Genomic DNA, 21,026 nt, shown 5'->3' with positions numbered 1-21,026 from the left:
AAACAGAAAGCAAAGATGCTGCCACCAGCACATGTATGTTAGGGTAGTCACACGGAGATCATGCAAATTCGTTGCTGTGGTTGGGATTCAAACCAACAACCCTAGCGTTGTGAGACAGTAGTGCTAACCACTAATCCACGGAGCTGTTGAACACTAATCCTGCCTGTATTTCTGTGTTGTGAATCAATCCTAGGTCCCTGGGCAAGGTCAGTGTAACTAGCCAGATATCTCAAATGTTGTGCTATGTTGCCAATTCAGATGTATGTTGGTTCTATGTAGTCCAATACAAAGGATTGCAATACTAGTACAGGCGTACCTCAGTTTACCAACGCCTCGGTTAACGTAATTTTCGGTTTACGAATGAAAATCCATTGAAAATAATGCCTCGGTTTACACAATTGTTAATAATTTTTTTCGCAATACAAAGTGTTTTACAAAGTGTCGGCGCCGATTTTCAAATGCAAATGCCAGCCTTTTTTTTTTTCTTCACTATAGTTCACAAGCTTAGAAGTCACTTTCCCCGAAGTTACTGAAAACTTTGTATCTTTTAATAAACTCAAAGTAAACATTGTTTCCTTTAGAGATATAAATTCCAAGAAAACTTTCTTTTAGCTGGGGTAAGTGACAGGTGAATTTCTGAGCTATAGTGAAGAAAAAAAAAGGGGAAAATTACATTTAAAAACCAGCACCATAGTAAATAAAAAAACAGCGTGGGTCCCCCCTCTCATCCATACCAAGCCCTTCAGGTCTGGTATGGATATTAAGGGGGAACTCCACGCCAAAATTTAAAAAAAAAAACAGTATGGGGACCCCCTCAATATCCATACCAGACCCTTATCCGAGCATGCAGCCCGGCAGGTCAGGAAAGGGGGTGGGGAGCGAGCGCCCCCCCCTCCTGAACCATACCAGGCCACATGCCCTCAACATGGGGGGGTGCTTTGGGGCAGGGGGGGCTCCCCCCCAAAGCATTTGGTCCCCATGTCGATGAGGACAAGGGCCTCTTTCCCACAGCCCTGGCCGGTGGTTGTGGGGGTCTGCGGGCGGGGGGCTTATCAGAATCTGGAAGCCCCCTTTAACAAGGGGGACCCCAGGTCCCGCGACTCATTCACAAAAAACAAAGTGTGGTGTAAAAAAAACACAGTACAGGGGCTTTGACAAGTCCTTTATTAAAACAATGTCCCCCGAAGTAGATCCAACGGCAATCACGGCGGCGACCCAAAAAAAGTAAAAAAAAGAAAAAAGTTCCGCTCCCGTCCGAGGCTTCCAGCCTTGTGAAAAAAAGGCTAGCTGACATTTCTTATATACATTTTTTTTTTCTTTTTTTGGGTTGCCACTGCCGCCGTGATTGATGTTGGATCTACTTCGGGGGACATTATTTTAATAAAGGACTTGTCAAAGACCCTGTACTGTGTTTTTTTTTTACACTACACTTTGTTTTTTTTTTTAATGAGTCGCGGGACCATGTACCGCAGACTCCTTCACGTGGGGGGGGGGCGGGATCCGGGGGCCCCCTTGTTAAAGGGGGCTTCCAGATTCTGATAAGCCCCCCGCCCGCAGACCCCCACAACCACCGGCCAGGGTTGTGGGGAAGAGGCACTTGTCCTCATCAACATGGGGACAAGGTGCTTTGGGGGGTGGAGCCCCCCCTGCCCCAAAGCACCCCCCCATGTTGAGGGCATGTGGCCTGGTATGGTTCAGGAGGGGGGCGCTCGCTCGTTCCCACCCCCCTTTCCTGACCTGCCGGGCTGCATGCTTGGATATGGGTCTGGTATGGATATTGAGGGGGTCCCCATGCTGTTTTTTTTTTAATTTTGCCGTGGAGTTCCCCCTTAATATCCATACCAGATCCGAAGGGCTTGGTACAGATGGGAGGGGGGACCCACGCTTTTTTTTAAATTATTTATGCAATAAAGTTAATTATTTTACATTCAGCTGTCAGTGGGAAACCCCGCTGACAGCTGAAACAACACATGGCTGTCGCTCCTAAAATCCCGCATGAGTTATGTTATCAACTTATGCGGCGTTTTAGTAGTGAAAACCAATGCAGCGCTCATGTTTCAGCTGTCGGCGGAGTTCCCCACTGACAGTTGAATGTCAAAGTATTGCAGGGATTTATAAACCGTTTTTTAAATAACCGGCATGGGGTCCCCCCTCTCATCCATACCAAGCCCTTCAGATCTGGTATGGATATTAAGGGGTAACTCCACACCGAAAATTTAAAAAAACAACAGCGTGGAAACCCCCCAATATCCATACCAGACCCTTATCCGAGCATGCAGCCCGGCAGGTCAGGAAAGGGGGGGGACGAGCGAGCGCCCCCCCCCTCCTGAACCATACCAGGCTACATGCTCTCAACATGGGGGGTGCGTTGGGGCAGGGGGGGCTCCCCCCCCAAAGCACCTTGTCCCCATGTCGATGAGGACAAGGGCCTCTTCCCCACAACCCTGGCCGGTGGTTGTGGGGGTCTGCGGGTGGGGGGCTTATCAGAATCTGGAAGCCCCCTTTAACAAGGGGGCCCCCAGATCCCGCCCCCCCCCTACGTGAAGGAGTCTGCGGTACATGGTCCTGCGACTCATTCACAAAAAAACAAAGTGTAGTGTAAAAAAAACACAGTACAGGGTCTTTGACAAGTCCTTTATTAAAACAATGTCCCCCGAAGTAAATCCAACGTCAATCACGGCGGCAGCGGCGACCCAAAAAAAGAAAAAAAAATGTTCCGCTCCCGTCCGAGGCTTCCAGCCTTGTGAAAAAAAGGCTAGCTGACATTTCCTATATAGGTATGGGGCGGGGCCAGCCGGGGACATCATCCCCGCCCCTCACCTATTTAAGAAATGTCACCGTCTCTCCACTGAGGCAAACTAACTGAATGCAGGAGACAGTCTGACAGTTCTTATATAGGTATGGGGCGGGGCCAGCCGGGGACATCATCTGAGTGACCCCGCCCCATGTCACATGCTTGCTGTTCCCGGCTGGCCCTGCCCCATACCTATATAAGAAATGTCAGCTAGCCTTTTTTTCACAAGGCTGGAAGCCTCCGACGTGAGCGGAACTTTTTTTTTTTTTTTCTTTTTTCGGGTCGCCGCCGTGATTGACATTGGATCTACTTCGGGGGACATTGTTTTAATAAAGGACTTGTCAAAGACCCTGTACTGTGTTTTTTTTACACCACACTTTGATTTTTGTGAATGAGTCGCGGGACCATGTACCGCAGACTCATTCACGTAGGGGGGGGGCAGGATCTGGGGGCCCCCTTGTTAAAGGGGGCTTCCAGATTCTGATAAGCCCCCCGCCCGCAGACCCCCACAACCACCGGCCAGGGTTGTGGGGAAGAGGCCCTTGTCCTCATCGACATGGGGACAAGGTGCTTTGGGGGGGGAGCCCCCCCTGCCCCAAAGCATCCCCTCCCCATGTTGAGGGCATGTGGCCTGGTATGGTTCAGGAGGGGGGGGGGCGCTCCTCGTCCCCCCCCCCCCTTTCCTGATCTGCTGGGCTGCATGCTCAGATAAGGGTCTGGTATGGATATTGAGGGGGTCCCCACGCTGTTTTTTTTATTTTTTTTTTAATTTCGGCGTGGAGTTCCCCCTTAATATCCATACCAGACCTGAAGGGCTTGGTATGGATGAGAGGGGGGGACCCACACTGTTTTTTCTTCTTTTTTTTATTGCGGACCTTTATTTTTACATTCAGCTGTCAAAATAAATATTATCTAGACCTTCGAAATAAGTAAAATCATTACAGAAATAATTATAAAGGATAAGAAACAAAAATAGAATCACTAGAACTAAGGAAATCAAATTAGAATACATAAAGATATGCTTAGTGCTGTTTATTAAACACAGTAGACGCGACCGAGTGCCGTCTGTCAGAGGAATCCACACTGAGATTTACTATTGAGCAGTGGCTAAAAAGCAAAGGACGTCTAAAATGTGTTCTGCACATGCTCAGTTATATCGGCCAAAGACACTGCACGGGCGTCTAGATTTTTACTGTGTCGATTTCCTTTAAAAAAAAACTATTTTTAACACATTCTTAATTTTTTTTGAAATGGCAGATATTGTTTAAAGTGAAGTCCTGATATTTGGCAAAGCAAATTTCTAAGTGAACATGTCTCTGCAGTGATTTTTCATGGTGTTAGACGTGCTTCTTAGCAAGTCTGCTTTGTGAGTCTGATTCTGTGTCTTGTTAGTAAATTCGATTGGGCGTCTACTTATGGTCGCTGCTCAATAGTAAATCTCGTTGCGGGGTAAAAGTAGACGGTCGCTCATAAAAATTGGACGTTCGCCCACGAATATGCGCCCACGCCCAATAGTAAATCAGGGCCTTGGAGTCTTTGGTAAAAACTAACATAGATGTAATATCTATATAAGACCATGCTCCTGTCACAATGAGACTACGGTTTGGAAGGGAACAGATTAAAATAAACGTGGCGATTAAAAGAGACCATTTTACAAGACCCTGAAAAGGAAATAAGAGTAAAGCAGGAAACTGAACAATTTTTTAGGTTAAACTAACCCGGGAGGTTTCAGTTGACACTGTATTGGAAGCACATAAGGTTTATATTAGGGGTATACTGATTGCGATAGGGGTGGAGAAAAAGAAAGAGGAAAAAATTTAGAGTATTAATGGAAGAATTATATCAGTTGGAACAATTGCATAAAAAGAAAATAAATATAGATTTAGAACAGGAGATAATATTAAAAAGAGAAGAGTTAAAGGATTTTATGGAACACAAGACAAGGCAGATTTTTAATAGGGTTTTGAAGGAAAGATATCGGTGGTAGAATAAACCAGGGAAACATCTAATGAAGAAACTGAGGGAAAAGAAATCGAGGAACTTTATTCATAAAATCAAAAATGAAAAAGGAGATGGTTTAATCGGCCACCAATATCGCTAACACATTTCAGAGATACTAGCAGTCTATACGGAGCAGAATTTAGGAACCAGAAGGAATTGGAGGAACAGAGAAGGGGGAAAAAGGCAGATATATCTGAACGAGGCCGGTCTACCTAGATTGTATGAAATTAGATTAACAGCTTTAGATTAATATCGACAAGTTAATTTAGCACTGAAGAGTACAGCTGTAGGAAAGAGCCCTGGCCCTGATGGATTCACTGTGGTATATTATAAGAAGTTTAAAGAATATCTAGTCCCTAAACTCTGTATATAGATGAATGCATTGGGAGAAGAGACAAAGATGAGGGAGAAGTCGTTACAGGCATATATTGCAGTAATATCCAAGGAGGGGAAAGATTTGTCTCAGTGTACCAGTTACAGACCTATATCTTTGTTAAATGCCGATACAAAATTATATGTGAAGGTACTAGCAACAAAGAAGAAAGAGCTGATGCCTGATTTGGATACACTTAGAACAAGTGGGATTTATCCAGGGTAGAGAAGGAAGTGATATTGGACTAAGAGCATTGCTTATCCTGCAAAAGAGTGGAAGAGGAGAGGTACCGGGGGTCATTTGATCGATCGATGCCAAAAAGGCTTTCAATAGAGTAGACTGGGGATTTATGATAGGTACGCTGAAGATGTTAGGAATTGGGCTTAGAATGATGCAGCGGATAAGAGTTTATATAGGGATACATAAACTGCAGTGAAGGTTAATGGATCATTATCAAATTTTTCAGGATGTATAATGGAACTAGACAGAGATGGCCACTATCCCCGTTGCTGTTAGTGATTTCCCTGGAACTGCTTTTGGCAGCCGTAAGAAGTAGTGTAGACATCAAAGGAATGCGGATAGGGGATGTCCAGCATAAAGTGGCAACATATGCAGATGATATGCTGTTCTATATTACAAACCCCAGATTAACATTACCAAATTTAATGAGCAAATTGAAAGATTATAGAGAGTTATCAAACCTGAAAAATAACCCCTCGACAAGTGAGATTTTAAATATAAATATTCCAAAGAATGAGAAACAAATTTTACAAAAAGAATTCCTCTTTACATGGAGAGAAAAAGAACGCCCATAAATAAAACATTTTGTTGCAATGCTCCCACAGCCACTAAGGACCGAAGAAGAAATGTGTCCTTTAGAGCAATTGTTTAGCTCAAATAGAATACAAAAACATGCTACCTCCAGAATTTACAAAATCCTTACTGAAATGGATGGACCGGTGTCCCAAATGTTTCGGGATAAGTGGGAAAAGCAGCTTGGAACAAAATTGAATGAGCAACAAAAAAATAAAATGTTTAGACTAATACATGGGGCAGTGAATATGAATATAGTTGAAATGAATTATAAATGTCTAGTAAGATGGCCTATTACACCTAACGTGATGCATAAGCTAAGGCCAGAGGTCTCACCCCCAGTGTTGGAGGAGATGTGGGAGTAAGGGTTCAATTGCACATTATTCATGGGATTGTCCTATAATACAGGAGTTTTGGAGGGGGATAATTCAATACATACAAGAAATACTGAAGAGTAGTATACCGTTAGACCCGTGGGTTTGTTGATTTTACAAATGAGAGTTTTCGGTGAAGCAATATAAATACACAATACTGTTCTATCTTCTAAATTCTGCCAAACGTCTTATTCACAAATACTGGCTAACAATAGAGCCCCCAAAAATAAAAGATTGGATTATTATTATACAGGATTTATATAGTGCCAACAGTTTGCTCAGCGCTTTACAATATAACTGGAGACAATACAGCAACAATACAGTTCAATACAAGAGGGAAAGGAGGGCCCTGCTCCTTGGAGCTTACAATCTAGGATATTTATCCAATCTATTGGATAGTTAGAGTCAAGAATATATACATGATGGTAGAACTATGTCATATAGATGAGGATAAAATTTAAAAATTTTGAAAATCCTGGGAAGAGTGGTATACAATCATAAAATCAAAAAGATATCTAGAAGTGGTTGGAGTGTAATAGAAATAGAAAAGAAATGATAAAGGAATAAGAGTAGGGGAATGACAGGAAAGAAGGAAAAGGATGAGGAAAGATAATTAAATATGTTTTTTTTGTATTTTATGACATTTGATATAAAGTGGATTTGTATTACAAAACTAATAAAGATATATAATAATAATAAAGAAATGTAGTGCTCCCTTTTGCCCTGGCCCTGGTTTATGCATCTAGAAAGGAATATCTGTGATTCAAGATATTGTCATCTGTCACAAGGTAATTGTCATGGATTATATACTGTGAAATTATAATTTTTTAAAACTACTTTCACTTTTAGATGTTGCAGATCCTAGAGGTCTTCATCATGAGTATGGATTATTCCTATCTCAAGATGGATGGGACCACAACTGTTGCCTCTCGCCAACCCCTCATCACAAAGTACAATGAGGTAGAGAAATATTATTTACTGCATTAGCTATCTGCTTTTGTTATTTTTAAATTATACTACTTTTGGAATTGTTCTGTTCAATTCATTTGTTACTGCTCTGTTCATAAGTTTACATACCCCTGGCAGAATTTGTAAGATGTGGACCTGTGTACTGTAACCCCCCTTTCCAATAAAAAGTATATGTTTTCTGAAAGTAGAGCTAGAAGACAAAATGACGGTAGTTGCAATTTTTTATGGTGCACAATATTTATATGTGCATTTATTATTTTTTGTTGAAAGGTGAACCTATCCTTTAACCGTTTGTCTATTATGCAGTTCATAAGTGCACCTTGGTGGACAAGTGCTTCATTTTTATTGTGATTTAATTTAAACTATGAGGCATCACAGAATAGCACAATCATTTAAAAAAACATATGAATAAAAAAATAATATTGTTCTTTTCAAAAATTTGTATACCCTTAGTTCAATGCCGGGTTGCAGTCTTTTGTGATAGTTGTTTCACGGGCGACAAAGCTGTCCAATGACCAATCATAGTGATCACATGTAAACAAAACTGTTGTGAATGACTTCCATTCATATCAGCTTGCTTAATATTGTGATGCAGTAATTGCTCTGCAACTATCACATGGTAATGGACACCCTGTACCATGTGATTAGCTGTAGCCAGTCACAGCATCACAATAGTAAGCAAGATATCATAAATAAAAAAGCTATTCAAGACAGTTAAAACTATTGCTTATAACCGTGATCATCACTGTTATAAGCAATAACAGTGTAAAGAAAAAAAAATCCCTGATCATCCCCTCCAAAGTAGTACAGTGTCACACTATAGTGACACTGAACTACTTTGATGAAAGCTTATAAAAAAAAGGAAACAAAATAGTAGAAAAAGAAAAAAAATGTATGATAATTTTGAATAAAAAATTATTTGGGCTATTTGCACTATCCTGGCAGTTTAGGGCCTCAAGAAGTGAGATAGGCCATCAGGAATGATCAATTTTCAAATATATAATTTGTAGACTCTGTAACTTTCACACAGACTAAATATTATACACTAATTTGGGTTATTTTTACCAAAGAAACATAGCAGATTACATTTTAGTCTAAATTTATGCAGAAAGATTATTTGTTTGCAAAATTTTATTACAGAAACTAAGAAAAAAAGTTTTTTTGTTTTTTTTTTCTTTTTTTAATGCAGTATTTAAACAATAACCCGGTGTTGATTAAATGCCACCAAAATAAAGCACTGTTTTTGTGTAAAAAAAAACTGATAGAAATTTAATTTGGGTAAAGTGTTGCATGAGCGAGCAATTGCCAGTTCAATTAGCACAGTGCTGAATAGCAAAAAATGCTTTGGTCATGAAGGGGGTAAAACTTTCCGGAGGTCAAGTGATTAAAAAGTGTGTGTGTATACATGTAAAAATATAAATTTTGATGAGATATGCTTTTTATATTAACTATGGATATTAAAAACCTCACAGGTACATCTATACATCATCAGCTAAAATGTAGGGAATGTTGGACGTACAGAAAAGTGAAAAAGTATTTGCCACCTCCCTGATTTTTTTATTTATTTGCATATTTGTCATGCTTAAATGTTTCAGATCATCAAACACATTTTAACATTACACAAACATAACCCAAGTAAATACAAAATGCAGTTTTTAAATGATGATTTTGTTTACTAAGGGAAAAAAACTATCCAAACCTGATTTGCCCTATGTGAAAAAGCAATTGTGCCCCACCTCCTTTTTAAATCATGAATGAACTGGGATTAACCACTTTTCTGGAAAGCAGAGCTAGATTTCACTTGCCACACCCAGGCCTGGTTACTGCCAGACCTGTTGACTCAAGAAATCATTTAAATAGAAGCTGTCTGACAAAGTGAAGCATGCTAAAAGATTTCAATAAGCAACACATCATGCCACAAACTAAAGAAATTCAAGAACAGATGCGAAACAAAGTAATTGGCATGTATCAGTCTGGAAAGGCTTACAAAGCTATTTCTAAGTCTTGGGACTCCAGTGAACCATGGTGAAAGCCATTATCCACAAATGGAGCAAACTTTGAACAGTGGTGAACCATCCCAGAAATGGCCAGTCTACCAAAACTACTCACAGAGCACGGCGTCATAAAAGAACCCAGAACAACATCTAAAGAACTGCAGGCCTCACTTGCCTCAGTTAAGGTTAGTTTTCATGATTCAACAATAAGAAAGAGACTGGGCAAAAATGGCATCCATGGGAGAGTTCAAAGGTTGAAAGCCACTGCTGACCAAAATAGAACACAACGGCTTATCTCACATTTGCCAAAGAACATCTTGATTTATCCTCAAGTCAAAAGTTTAACTTTTTTTGAAGGTGTGCATCCCATTACATCTGGCGTAAAACTAACACTGCATTTCATAAAAAGAACATCATGCCAACAGTCAAGCATGATTCCCATTGCAGCCAGGGGTTCCCCTTGCTGCCCCCCCAGATGTGGAAACAGCCATTTTGTTTGTGGGTATTGCCCTTGTATAACCCCCTTTCCACCTTAGAGCTGGGTGCCTTTTTCTGGTGGGCAGGGATGTGATGGGCAGTTGCTGAGTAGCCTGAGGCACCCACCGTCTATGGTTACCAGCTACTGGGTGGGCCGTGACACCACAATTTTGTCTTGGGGCTCTTGCCCTACTTCTATTTGGCTTTCAGATAGATTTCTGCTGTGCTCCATATGGAGATAAAGGCTGACGTTCTGTGTCTGCTGTCCCTCTCAGAGTGGGGGTATGCACCAGCCTCCGTTTCAGTCCTAGGTGTGGTGAGTGTTGGTAGCCCTGCCTACTTCCTATAGTGGCACCTTGCCGATGACCTCTGCTAACCCTCTGACTTCTGAGGGTGCTGGGCTTCTGAATGCTGAATGCCCCTCCTAGGCAAGGGGGAATGAGTTTGTATTTCTCTGCTTTTCTTGTGGTATCTGAGATCTTCGATTCCTTCATTGGCAAGGATGTTGCGCTTGCCATTGTTGCTGCACAAAAAAAGCATGGGTGGCCACAACGATTACCTTTGTGCAGGAGACGTTAAGAATTTTGGACACCTCTGGTGCTTCCGATGTGGTGGCTGTCCCTCCTTCTATGCACAAACTGGCTGAGTCTGCTAAGATCTTTCTTTACTCCACATATTTTGGAAACTTTTTTTTTTTAGGCCATTTTAACAAGGTGGACCTCTCTAATTGTAGATGTTGTCCCCATCTCTAGGGTGACAGAAGCAACCATGATGCCAGTGAAGTGTCCCTCCTTCAAGCATTGTTTGTACCATGAGGTACAGCAATCACTCACACTATGTTTACCATTGCTGGTTCAGCTCTTTGGCCTCAGTTGTTCACGTCCCTGGTGTCTCAGACACTTATTGCATGGGTCACATTTTTTTTGCTAGGTCTGCATACAGGACGGGTGTTCCTAACGGTTATGGACCTTGGCCTCAAGTACGTATATGATGTGTCCCAGGATGCAGCCCTGCTACTATCCAAGCTGTCCATCTGGCAGTGGCGCTTCAGCGAGTACTTTGGCTTAAGTGTTGGTTTATACTAAATGTCTAAAACGGCCCAGATGGACTTGCCCTTCCTGGGTTAACATCTCTTCGCTGCTACCGTGGATGGCATCATCAAGAACCTAACAAGTGGCAGGAGTACCTTTCTCCCACAGGTCAAGAAAAAAAAGAAACCAAGTCATAGCCCAGTTCTTTCTTCTCGCAAGAGACTTTGTTTCCCTGGCTCCTTGGACAAAGGACCCAAGCTCTTCAAGTCCCCCATGGGGGGATACCAAGCCTTCATGGCCTCACAAGGCCCTGTAGCCCTCAAGCAAGCCTTTCTGAGCATGAAGGCTTGCCCCGCCACCGGTTAGGCCTTACCAATTCACGGGCTGTGGACTTCCCTGGTCTCTGACAACTGGGTCTGGATCCTCTATTCCAGGGCTGTGCCTTAACTGAGCAGTTACCTCATGCTCCTCTTTTGTGTGAATGCCCTAGAATGAGTAATTAAATATATTTCCATGGCTCTAATCCCCAGTCATATGCATAGAATTGTGTGGCTCACATATGCACGGTGGAGAACATCTGTTACAGTTTGCCTCTCTCTTGGTCACAGATGTCCCAGACCTATGGGTTCATTTGGTGGTTTCAAAGGGGTTAAAAATTGTTCGAAATTCTACCTCTTCTCCACTGTCTTCTCTCAAATCAAATCAATGCCTTGAATTATTTATAGTTGTGTCAGCACCCCAACAAGACAGATTCAGAGGATTCTATTCAAACCTGTACAAAAAGACAAACCAAAGTCCAGTGGGGTTCTGGAACTAAAATACCTCATATACCTTCAAATTCCAGTGTTTAACATGCAATCTACCAGGTCTGTTATTGCCTCTCTTAAAATACCTAGCATCTTTAGACATCCAAGATGCCTATTGCAAATTCCCATTTATTTTACCTCCTCGTGTTTTTACGCTTTGCAATGGAAGACATTGCCTTCCATTTTGATGCACTGCCTTTTGGCTTCTCCTATGCTCCCAGCATATTCACAAAGATCCAAGCATCTGTTCTTGCCCTTCTTAGAACTCAGGGCATCCAGGTCACATGTTATCTGGATAACATTCTACTGAACTTCTCATCTTCCTTGCAAACATCCACAGTACAGTTCAGATGCTCCAGGCTTTCAGTTGGATGATCAGTTTCCCAAAATCTGCTTCTCTTCACGTGGGATACTGTTCCAAAATCATTGTCATGTTAGAAAGTCCAAGTGTGCCTTTGAGCTGTTGTGCTGATGAATATACATTTTCCTATTTTTCTCCAATATTTTCTGGTAACATGCTACATTCATCTAGCCATTAATTGTGGTGTTTTATCTCCCCCCTCCCCCTCCCCAAACAAAACGGCAAATATTCTTCTCCATGCCTCAGGGTAGGATGATGTGCTTGTCTCTTGAAACACAGGGACAATAACATTCAATCTGATCTCTAAAATATTTTGTTTCTGAAGTTTTTTAAATGCTGTTTGGCATTTTGTAATCAGACACTTTTGTGGAGTTAGCGTATCAAAAGTGGCTACCAATTTTCAAATTTCACCAGCGTTAAGTAAGCTGTGTTCACAACTGTATTTGTCCTGGACTTTAAGATGAAGATTGCAAAAAGCTTCTTGATTAACTACTAGGGGACCGCCCGCAGTACATATACTGCTACAAGGCGGCCCCTGTGCGCAGGATCACATATATTATTATTATTATACAGTATTTATAAAACGCCAATAGTTCGCTCAGCGCTGTACATTACAAAGGATGACAGAACATGTGACAGAACAATACCAATACAATGCAAAACATGAGGGGATCGAGGGCCCTGCTCTTTCGAGCTTACAATCTAGGAGGGAGTGGAGGAGATCGACAAGTTAGCAGGGGGTGGGGTAGGCTTCCCTGAAGAGATGGGTTTTCAGGGTGCACCTAAAGGAGAGGAGAGTAGGTGATAATCTGATGGGTTGGGGCAGGGAGTTCCAGAGGATGGGTGACACCCTGGAGAAGTCCTGGAGGCGGGCATGGGAGGAGGAGACCAGGGAACTAGAGAGAAGGAGGTCTTGTGAGGAGCGGAGTGTGCGTGCTGGGCGGTACTTGGATATTAGGTCAGTCATGTAGTTCGGGGCAGTATGGTGGACGGCTTTGTACGTCAGCGTTAGGATTTTGAATTTGATCCGTTGTGCAATCGGAAGCCAGTGGAGGGATTGGCAGAGGGGGGTGGCGGAGACGGAGCGGTTGGAAAGGTGAATGAGTCTGGCAGCCGTATTCAGGATGGACAGAAGTGGGGATAGCCAGCGGAGAGGCAGGCCAGTGAGGAGGGAGTTGCAGTAGTCGAGTCGTGATATGATGAGGGACTGGATGAGCTGTTTAGTGGTTTCTGGAGTTAGGAACGTGCGGATTTTGGCGATGTTGCGGAGGTGGAGTCTGCACGAGTTTGTTAAACGTGATCCTGCTTTCCAGGGTAGGGGGCACACGACCACCCTACCCGCGGCACTGATCGTAGCCGCAGGTGTCAATCACTTGGTCGCGGCCATTGATTACCCGCCGGAGCCCACCGATTGCCGGCAATCACTGACAGAGAGGAAGGCTGCATTATTTTCAATGGAGCTTTCCTCCCTGTCAGCTCACTGTTCTGGGATCGCAGGACACAGCCTTCCGGGACAGTGTGTAACAGAGCAGTACACACCCCCGACCCCTAGTAAAACACTCCCCTCACACCGTTAACCCTTTGATTGTCTCCAAAAGTTAACCCCTTTCTCCCCAGTGCCATTATTACAGTGTCAGTGTTTTTGTTTTTTTTTTTTCACTGATCACTGTATTGGTGTCACTGGGGATGTCAGTGGCCCCAAGTCAGTTCCCCCCCCCCCCTCCCCAGTGTCAGAATGTCTGCCGCAGTCCCGCCATAAGTCGCTGATTGCCGCCATAAGTCGCTGATCGCCGCCAGAAGCCGCTGATTGCCACTATTATTAGTATAAAAAAAATTTAAAATAAAGTATCTATACCACCATTTGTAAACACTATAACTTTCACGTACACCAATTAATTTACACGTATTGGGATTTTTTTAAGCAAAGACATGTCGCAGAATACATTTTGGCTGAAATTTAGGCCGAAATTTTTTTTTTAAATTTTTTTACTGTGTCACAAATCCCACCCACACGCACACGCCCACAGCGACTAGCTAACCGAGGCGTGCACGCCCGGCCGTGACTTGGGGTAAGAGGGAATGAGGGGAACTTACTTTAAATATACTGTGTTTATAAGACCAGCCGTGATATACTTTCACAGCCCGCACTACCTCTGGCCACCACTAGAGGGAGACTCCACTCCAATCCAGCTGGCTGACCACACACAGGCAGATACAATTCTTATACACAATCTGGTGCACTATTAGGGTTGGGGAGCAGACTAGCAATTGGCACACCCTTCTAGGATTCCTCCAGCTATCCTACAAGCTAGAACCCCGGTGTTAATCACTCTTCCACTGTCCACACACCAGGCACACAACAAACGGTAGCTTGCCACCACTCAACAGTTTATCCGCAGACTGGTCTGCTAGGCCACCACAAACACCGATATCCTACTTTACAATCTGCATGCAATCTGCCAACACGCAATGCAATTGCATACAGATAGGCAATGAACTTGACCGAGCGTATAAAGACACTGCAATACAACAATCTTTCCAGAGATATGAGCCCGAGCTTAAGTACCCAGAAGTCACTTATTAATTTTATGATTTAAAATCCCGAAAGTGGGCAGTGCATAAAATATGTACAAAGTATAAAGAGTTACAAATAATACAGAAAATACAAAAAGACACACAATTGGCTATTGACTATAAAATTAAAGGGAATAAGAACAGAAATAAAACTTTTACCAAGAGTTATCCTGTGACTGGAGCAAGTCAGAGAAAGTCCACGATCCGTCAGTCAATAGAACCGGCTCCGTACGAATCGCACTGTCCATATCTCAGGTCCTCAATTTATGGGAATATGGACGTAGGCTGGACATTAGCCCTTGGCCAATCAACTCTGGGGGGGTGTTCCTGTACCAGCCCACATGACATTCTGGGTACCCGAAATGCCCAAAGTCGATTGGACCAGGAACGGTTTGAATCACCAAGTCAGGGATTGAATTTCCGACACCAGCGTATCAGTCCGATTGCGACATTACCAATCACTGTTCAGCTGTCGCAATCAGGCGCCATATAACTGTTTCCTGCGTTTCTCTGGGATTCTACATAGGCTACAAATACAGTTTTACCTGCAGATGTAGCCTACAGTTTGTTCAATCAGAAGGAAGTATTTTCATATCTCTGCAACTAATATATTAGCTTTTATGAGAGATGAAATATTCCTTTGATCTGCTGATATACATCAAAGCTCGTAGACACATCGGAGCCCTCTCTTGGTCTCCCGCTGCTCTTTTAAACTTCAAGAAGGTGACAAAGTCTGACTACTTAGGTGACAAGTCTTATTGGCATCTAGGTGTCACCTCCAGCTTAGAGGATTCTCTGTCCTTTCAGATACTAATTGGTGACCATATGTCTCTGACTGAATTCTGAACACATCTTATTGTTAACATGGAATAGAGCTAAATCTACAATGTCATATTTCTACAGATCACATCTCAGCTACTCAAATCTTACGTTTATGTCACATACTGGACATGTTTTATAGCAAAAAGTCCAAAATATTTTTTTTTTCTCAAAATTGTCGGTCTTTTTATAGCACAAAAAAATAAAAACCGCAATCAAATACCACCAAAAGAAAGCCCAATTCATGGGGAAAAAGGGATGTAAATTTAATTTTGGTGCAGTGTTGCATGACCGCGCAATTGTCAGTTAAAGTGACACAGCGCCATAACACAAACCGCTCATGTAACCACTTCCTGACCGCCCTATAGCAGAAATACTGCTTCAGGGCGGCACAGGTGCACAAAATCACACATATATATATATACATGATTTGCGCTCCCGTGGTTTTCACGCCCCTCCCTGATAGCGTCAGATTGCCTGTCAGTACACCAGTCATCACATTTAACCCCTCGATTGCCAGGAAGATGCTCATACACAATAAACCTCCATTGCTAGTATAGTGTTTGAACGGATCAATATGTTTGATCAGATCAGCACTATACCAGCGTTCACATTAGTATAGCGTCCCCAAAAACAGGGCGTTAGTGGGATCAGCCCCGGCACCTGCCAGCACCTGCGTTTAGCCCCAACTCTTACCCCCCCCCCCTTCTCCCCCAGCAAGTGCAGTGTCAGTAGGTCACTGTCACTTTATCTATTGCACACAAAACCACAGTGTTCGCAGAATCAGGCCTGATCTCTGTTAGCACTTGTCGGTAAATTTTGATGACTCTCATATGCAGCAGAGTGCCATTACTAAGGCCACGCTACCTTTTGGTGTACTGGCGAACACCAGCGGTCTAGTACATCCTGCTCTTTCACATACCTCTTAGATTGTAAGCTCCAACAGGCAGGGCCCTCCTAACCCTCTTGTATTGAACTGTATTGTTGCTGTATTGTCTCCCATTATATTGTAAAGAGCTGAGCAAACTGTTGGCGCTATATAAATCCTGTATAATAATAATACCAGCACTGCAGTATCACTTGGTGACGTGGCAAGTCCCATAAGTGTAGTACAAGCTGGTGCGGTGGCGAGCACAAGTATTGTCCCGCAACCACCAAGAATTCGCACGCAGGACTTAGAGCCCCTAGTATCCTTCCAGATGTGCTTCCAGGTGTGCATCCCGATTGGCAGCCCACAAATTCTGCAGCACTTGTACTTCCCCATTCACTGCCCAACCCAGAATTCAGGTGGAAATAGCAAATTTAACTACTCCCCTTGATTTTTTTGGAGCTGTTTTTCACTGAAGATCTGTATGCATGGATTGTGGATCAAAGCATTTTATATGCACAACAATGTATCGCCGCCAACCAAAATTCAAACCTTGCCAGATTATTTGCATGGAAACCCATTACGGTTTTCAAATTTATATTTTTTTAGGGCCTAACCCTCAACATGGGCATTACTAAAAAAAAATGAATTGCGGTTGTATTGGTCCACAGACCCAATTCATCATATGCCCGTGTTCTCTGCTGCCATGGCCAGGCATACATATGAGAGTATAATGTGTTCTATACATTTCAAAAACAATGCACTCTGTCGTCCTCGAGGTGACCCTGAATTTGACTGACTCCACAAAATTCAGCCCCTCGTAAATCACCTTAACCAAAAATTTGCAGATGTCTATACTCCCCAGCAAAAAATCTGCGTTGATGAGTCCCTCGTTAATTTTTCTGACCGCCTTGCATTCAAACAATTTCTCCCCAGCAAGCGTGCCAGATATGGGGTCAATATGTAGAAGACCTGTGAGAGGACAACAGGCTATACTTATAAGTTTTGGATTTAAGAGGGAAAAGATAGTCACGTGGAGCCCCCCAGATGCCCGGACTACATGGGGAGTAGTGGCAAGACTTGGTGTCATCTTTTTTCCATATGAGGTACCACTTTTACGTGGACAATGTTTATTGAAGCGTGCCACTATTTAGACATTTGTACAATCTTGGAACTGGTGCATGTGGCAAAGTGTGACCTAATGTGTGCCCACCATTAGAAGTGGGTGGATGCAGGGCGGTATATTTTAATGGTGGGCATAACACACACTTTTTTTTTTTTTTTTGGCAGAGATTTCTTCTCTTTTTTTCATTCAGTCCACAGGCTGCATACCCAACAAGGACCAGCGACGTACTGGTACATTGCTGGACTTTGAATGGTTATACCAGGATGATGCCTACAGCTGCAGGCATCATCCTGGTATCATTTTTTTCAGCGGACGATCGGCTTTCATGTAAAAGCAATCCTAATAGCTAATTAGCTGCAGGATTGCTTTTACAAGCAGCAGGATACAATGCCCCCCCCCCCCCGCTGCCTTCCACGGCCTTCTCGGGCAGTCCCGTGCCATCAGGGGAACCTGAGAATGCAGATGGTGTTTCTGCCAGCTGACCATAGAGCTGATTGCAGACCAGAAAGGTGCCAATCATCTCTATAGCCTAAGAAATCAGAAGCTAGGAGCATTTCATCATTTCAGTTTTGCAGGATATAAATAGCGCCATATGTAAATTAGGAAAGCATCTGATCACACCGATCCTGGTTTGATTAGATAATGTAAGGGCAGAGGAGATATCTAGAGTCTGATAGAATGCAGATTTCTGAAAAAAGAATATATGACAATGCCCATTGAAGTTATAGGGGATATTTGCATTCCCTGTGATAGCATTAAAAATGAGAAAAAAAAAATAAAAGGAGAGTGTAAAAATAATTTAAATGCAAAATAACTTCAAAAAACAAAAACATTAAATAAATTCAAAATACCCTCCCCCCCCCCCCCCACGCACGCGCGCACCTGCGTTTTGTGAGCCTTGACCCTGTGCCAGTATGGAAACAGCAGTTGCACCATGCATGTGAGGTATCGCCACGAACGTCAGATCAAGGGTAGTAATTCTAACACTAGACCTCCTCTGTAAATCTAAAATGGTAGCTTGTAAAGGCTTTTAAAATGTTGCCTATGGATATTAAAAATGTATGCAGTTTGTCGCCATTGCAGGGGGCATGCACAGTTTTAAAGCATGTCATGTTTGGTATCTATTTACTCAGCATACCATCATCTTTTATATTTTACCAAATAATTGGCCAATATATTGTGTTTTTGTGCATTAAAAGTAAAAAAAGTAGATTTTAAAAAAAAATTGCATTTGAAAAATCGCTGCGCGAGTACTATGTGACATAAAAAATTGCAGCACCCACCATTTTATTTACTAGGGTGTTTGCTTTAAAAAATATATAATGTTTGGGGTTTAAATTAATTTTCTAGCAAAAAATACTGATTATTTTCATGTGAACAAAAAGTGTCAGAAAAGGCTTGGTCTTCAGGTGGTTAGAAGAGTGAATGATGTGCGGCATAAACTTCTAATGCTGGGCATAAAATGTCCCCACCCCCCAAAACAACCCCTTTTTGGAAAGTAGACACCCCAAACTATTTGCTGAGAGGCATGTTGAATCAATAGAAGAATTTATTTTTTTCCACAAGCTTTTGGAAAATGACAAACAAAAAAAATTATTTTTTTTTACACAAAATTGTCACTTAAATGATTTATTGCTTGCACATGCCATGGATATATGTGGAATTACTCCCCGAAATACATTCTGCTACTTCTCTCGAGTATGGGGGTACCACATGTGAGAGACGTTTTGGCAGTCTAGCCAAGTACAGGACCCCAAAATCCAATAAGCACCTTCAGGCTTTTAAAGGGCTTTATTTCCTCATTACACTTCCTGACTACCTATCACAGTTTCGGAGGCCCTGAAATGCCAGGATAGCACCAAACCCACCCAAATGACCACTTTTTGGAAAGTAGGCACCCGAAGGAATTTGACAAGAAGCATGGTGAGTATTTTGCAGATCTCGTTTGTTGCCACAAGCTTTTGGAAAATGCAGAAAAAAACAAAAACATTTTTTCTTTTCTTTTTTTATATTTCAAAACCTTGTGAGAAAAAATTAGATCTGCAAAATACTCACCATGCCTCTTTTTAAATTCCTTGCGGTGTCTATTTTCCAAAAAGGGCTCATTTGGAGGGGGGTGCTATCCTGGCTTTTCAGGGCCTTCAAAACTGTGATAGGTAGTGAAGAAGTGGAATGAGGAAGTTACACACCTTCAGGCTTTCAAAGTGGTCATTGGATTTCAGGCTCCTGTATGTGGCTAGGCTCCCAAAAAGTCTCACACATGTGGTATTCGCATACTTGGTAGAAGTAGCAGAATGTATTTTAGGGTATAATTCCACATATGCCCATAGCTTGTGCGAGAAATATACAATTTAAATGACAACTTTGTGTAAGAAAAAAAAAAAAAGTTTTTTTCATTTTCCAGAAACTTGTAGAAAAAAAATAAATCATCTTCCATGGACTCAATATGCCTCTTAGCAGATAGCTTAGGGTGTCTACTTTCTGAAAAGGGGTCAGTTGGGGGTGTTTATACTGTCCTAGTACTTTAGCACCTCAAGAAATGTGATGGGCAGTCAGAAAGTAAAAGCTGTGTAAATTCCATTATCTATAACATAGTTTGTAGACGCTATAACTTTCACACAAAGCAATAAATATACACTTTTTGGGATTTTTTTTTTTAACCAAAAACATGTAGAAGAATACATTTTGGCTTAAATTTATGACAAAAATTTTTGTTTTTTTGGATATATTTTATGACAAATGAGAAAATACTGTTTTTTTTTTTTGTTTTGTTTTGTTTTTTTTATTTTCTCAGAACTTTTTTTGTTTATAGCGCCAAAAATAAAAAGCGCACAGGTGATCAAATACCACCAAAAGAAAGCTCTGTGTGTACAGCATTGCATGACCCCGCAATTATCAGTTGAATTAGTGGAGCGTTGAGTAGCAAAAAGAGGCCTGGTCATTAAGGGGGGTAAATCCTCTAGAGGGCAAGTATTTAAAGTTCTCAGCTTTTTATCAGCATACTATTTACACTCTAAATTTAAGAAAATGGACATATGTACATACTGTAAAGGTAGTTGATGTTTGGTTTTTGTCAGCCTGACTGTATGTGTTACAGGACACTTCGATCTTTGTCTTCCTTCTTACAACCAGAGTTGGCGGTCTAGGTGTTAATCTCACAGGAGCTAACCGGGTCATTATCTACGATCCTGATTGGAACCCCAGCACTGATACCCAGGTACGCAGATTTCTTTAGAACAAGACAGTAACAGAAGACTTGAGAATAGTACATAATCATTCAGAAGTGGAAACATTTCATGAGAGTGTTGCATAGTTGCTGCCATAATTTTACTTGACTTTCCCTGCATAAATTAAGCATTAAAAGACAACTTTACTTTTAGTAAAGTTGTCCTTTACGTAAACCTCCCTGCTCACCTGAAAAAATAATCACTATAGTCTCTAAGATCTTCACTATGTGGCCCTGCCTTTGAAAGGAAAATGCATCAGATGGTGCTGCAGCTGGTTGTTTTCCTTGCAAATGCTTTACATTTAATGATCACGGGTAATGATACACAGTAATGGTCACGGCTGTGGTATGAAGGGTAAATATTTTACCTGGTGTGCTGCATTCTGGTAGTGGAATTTACTTAAAGGAAAAATGAAACTT

The 21,026-nt window shown here is 42.1% G+C and overlaps 1 protein-coding gene across 2 annotated transcripts in view; it reads left to right on the top strand.

Moving 5' to 3' along the window:
• ERCC6 (ERCC excision repair 6, chromatin remodeling factor) overlaps nucleotides 1–21,026 on the top strand; it is a 147,751-nt gene that overhangs the window by 104,607 nt on the left and 22,118 nt on the right. For both annotated transcript variants that reach the window (XM_089680011.1, XM_089680012.1), the window contains exons 14-15: nucleotides 7,205–7,315; nucleotides 20,478–20,597. In XM_089680011.1, coding sequence (XP_089536137.1) covers nucleotides 7,205–7,315; nucleotides 20,478–20,597 — 231 coding nt within the window. The remainder of the gene's footprint in view (nucleotides 1–7,204; nucleotides 7,316–20,477; nucleotides 20,598–21,026) is intronic.

The sequence above is a fragment of the Staurois parvus genome, unplaced genomic scaffold, assembly GCF_062004578.1.
Source record: "Staurois parvus isolate SC_StPar_1 unplaced genomic scaffold, SC_StPar_1.0 ptg000234l, whole genome shotgun sequence".
In the NCBI taxonomy this organism is placed as follows: Eukaryota; Metazoa; Chordata; class Amphibia; order Anura; family Ranidae; genus Staurois; species Staurois parvus.
The sequence above is the reverse complement of the archived record's forward strand: the minus strand, read 5'-3'. Positions and strand labels throughout refer to the sequence as shown.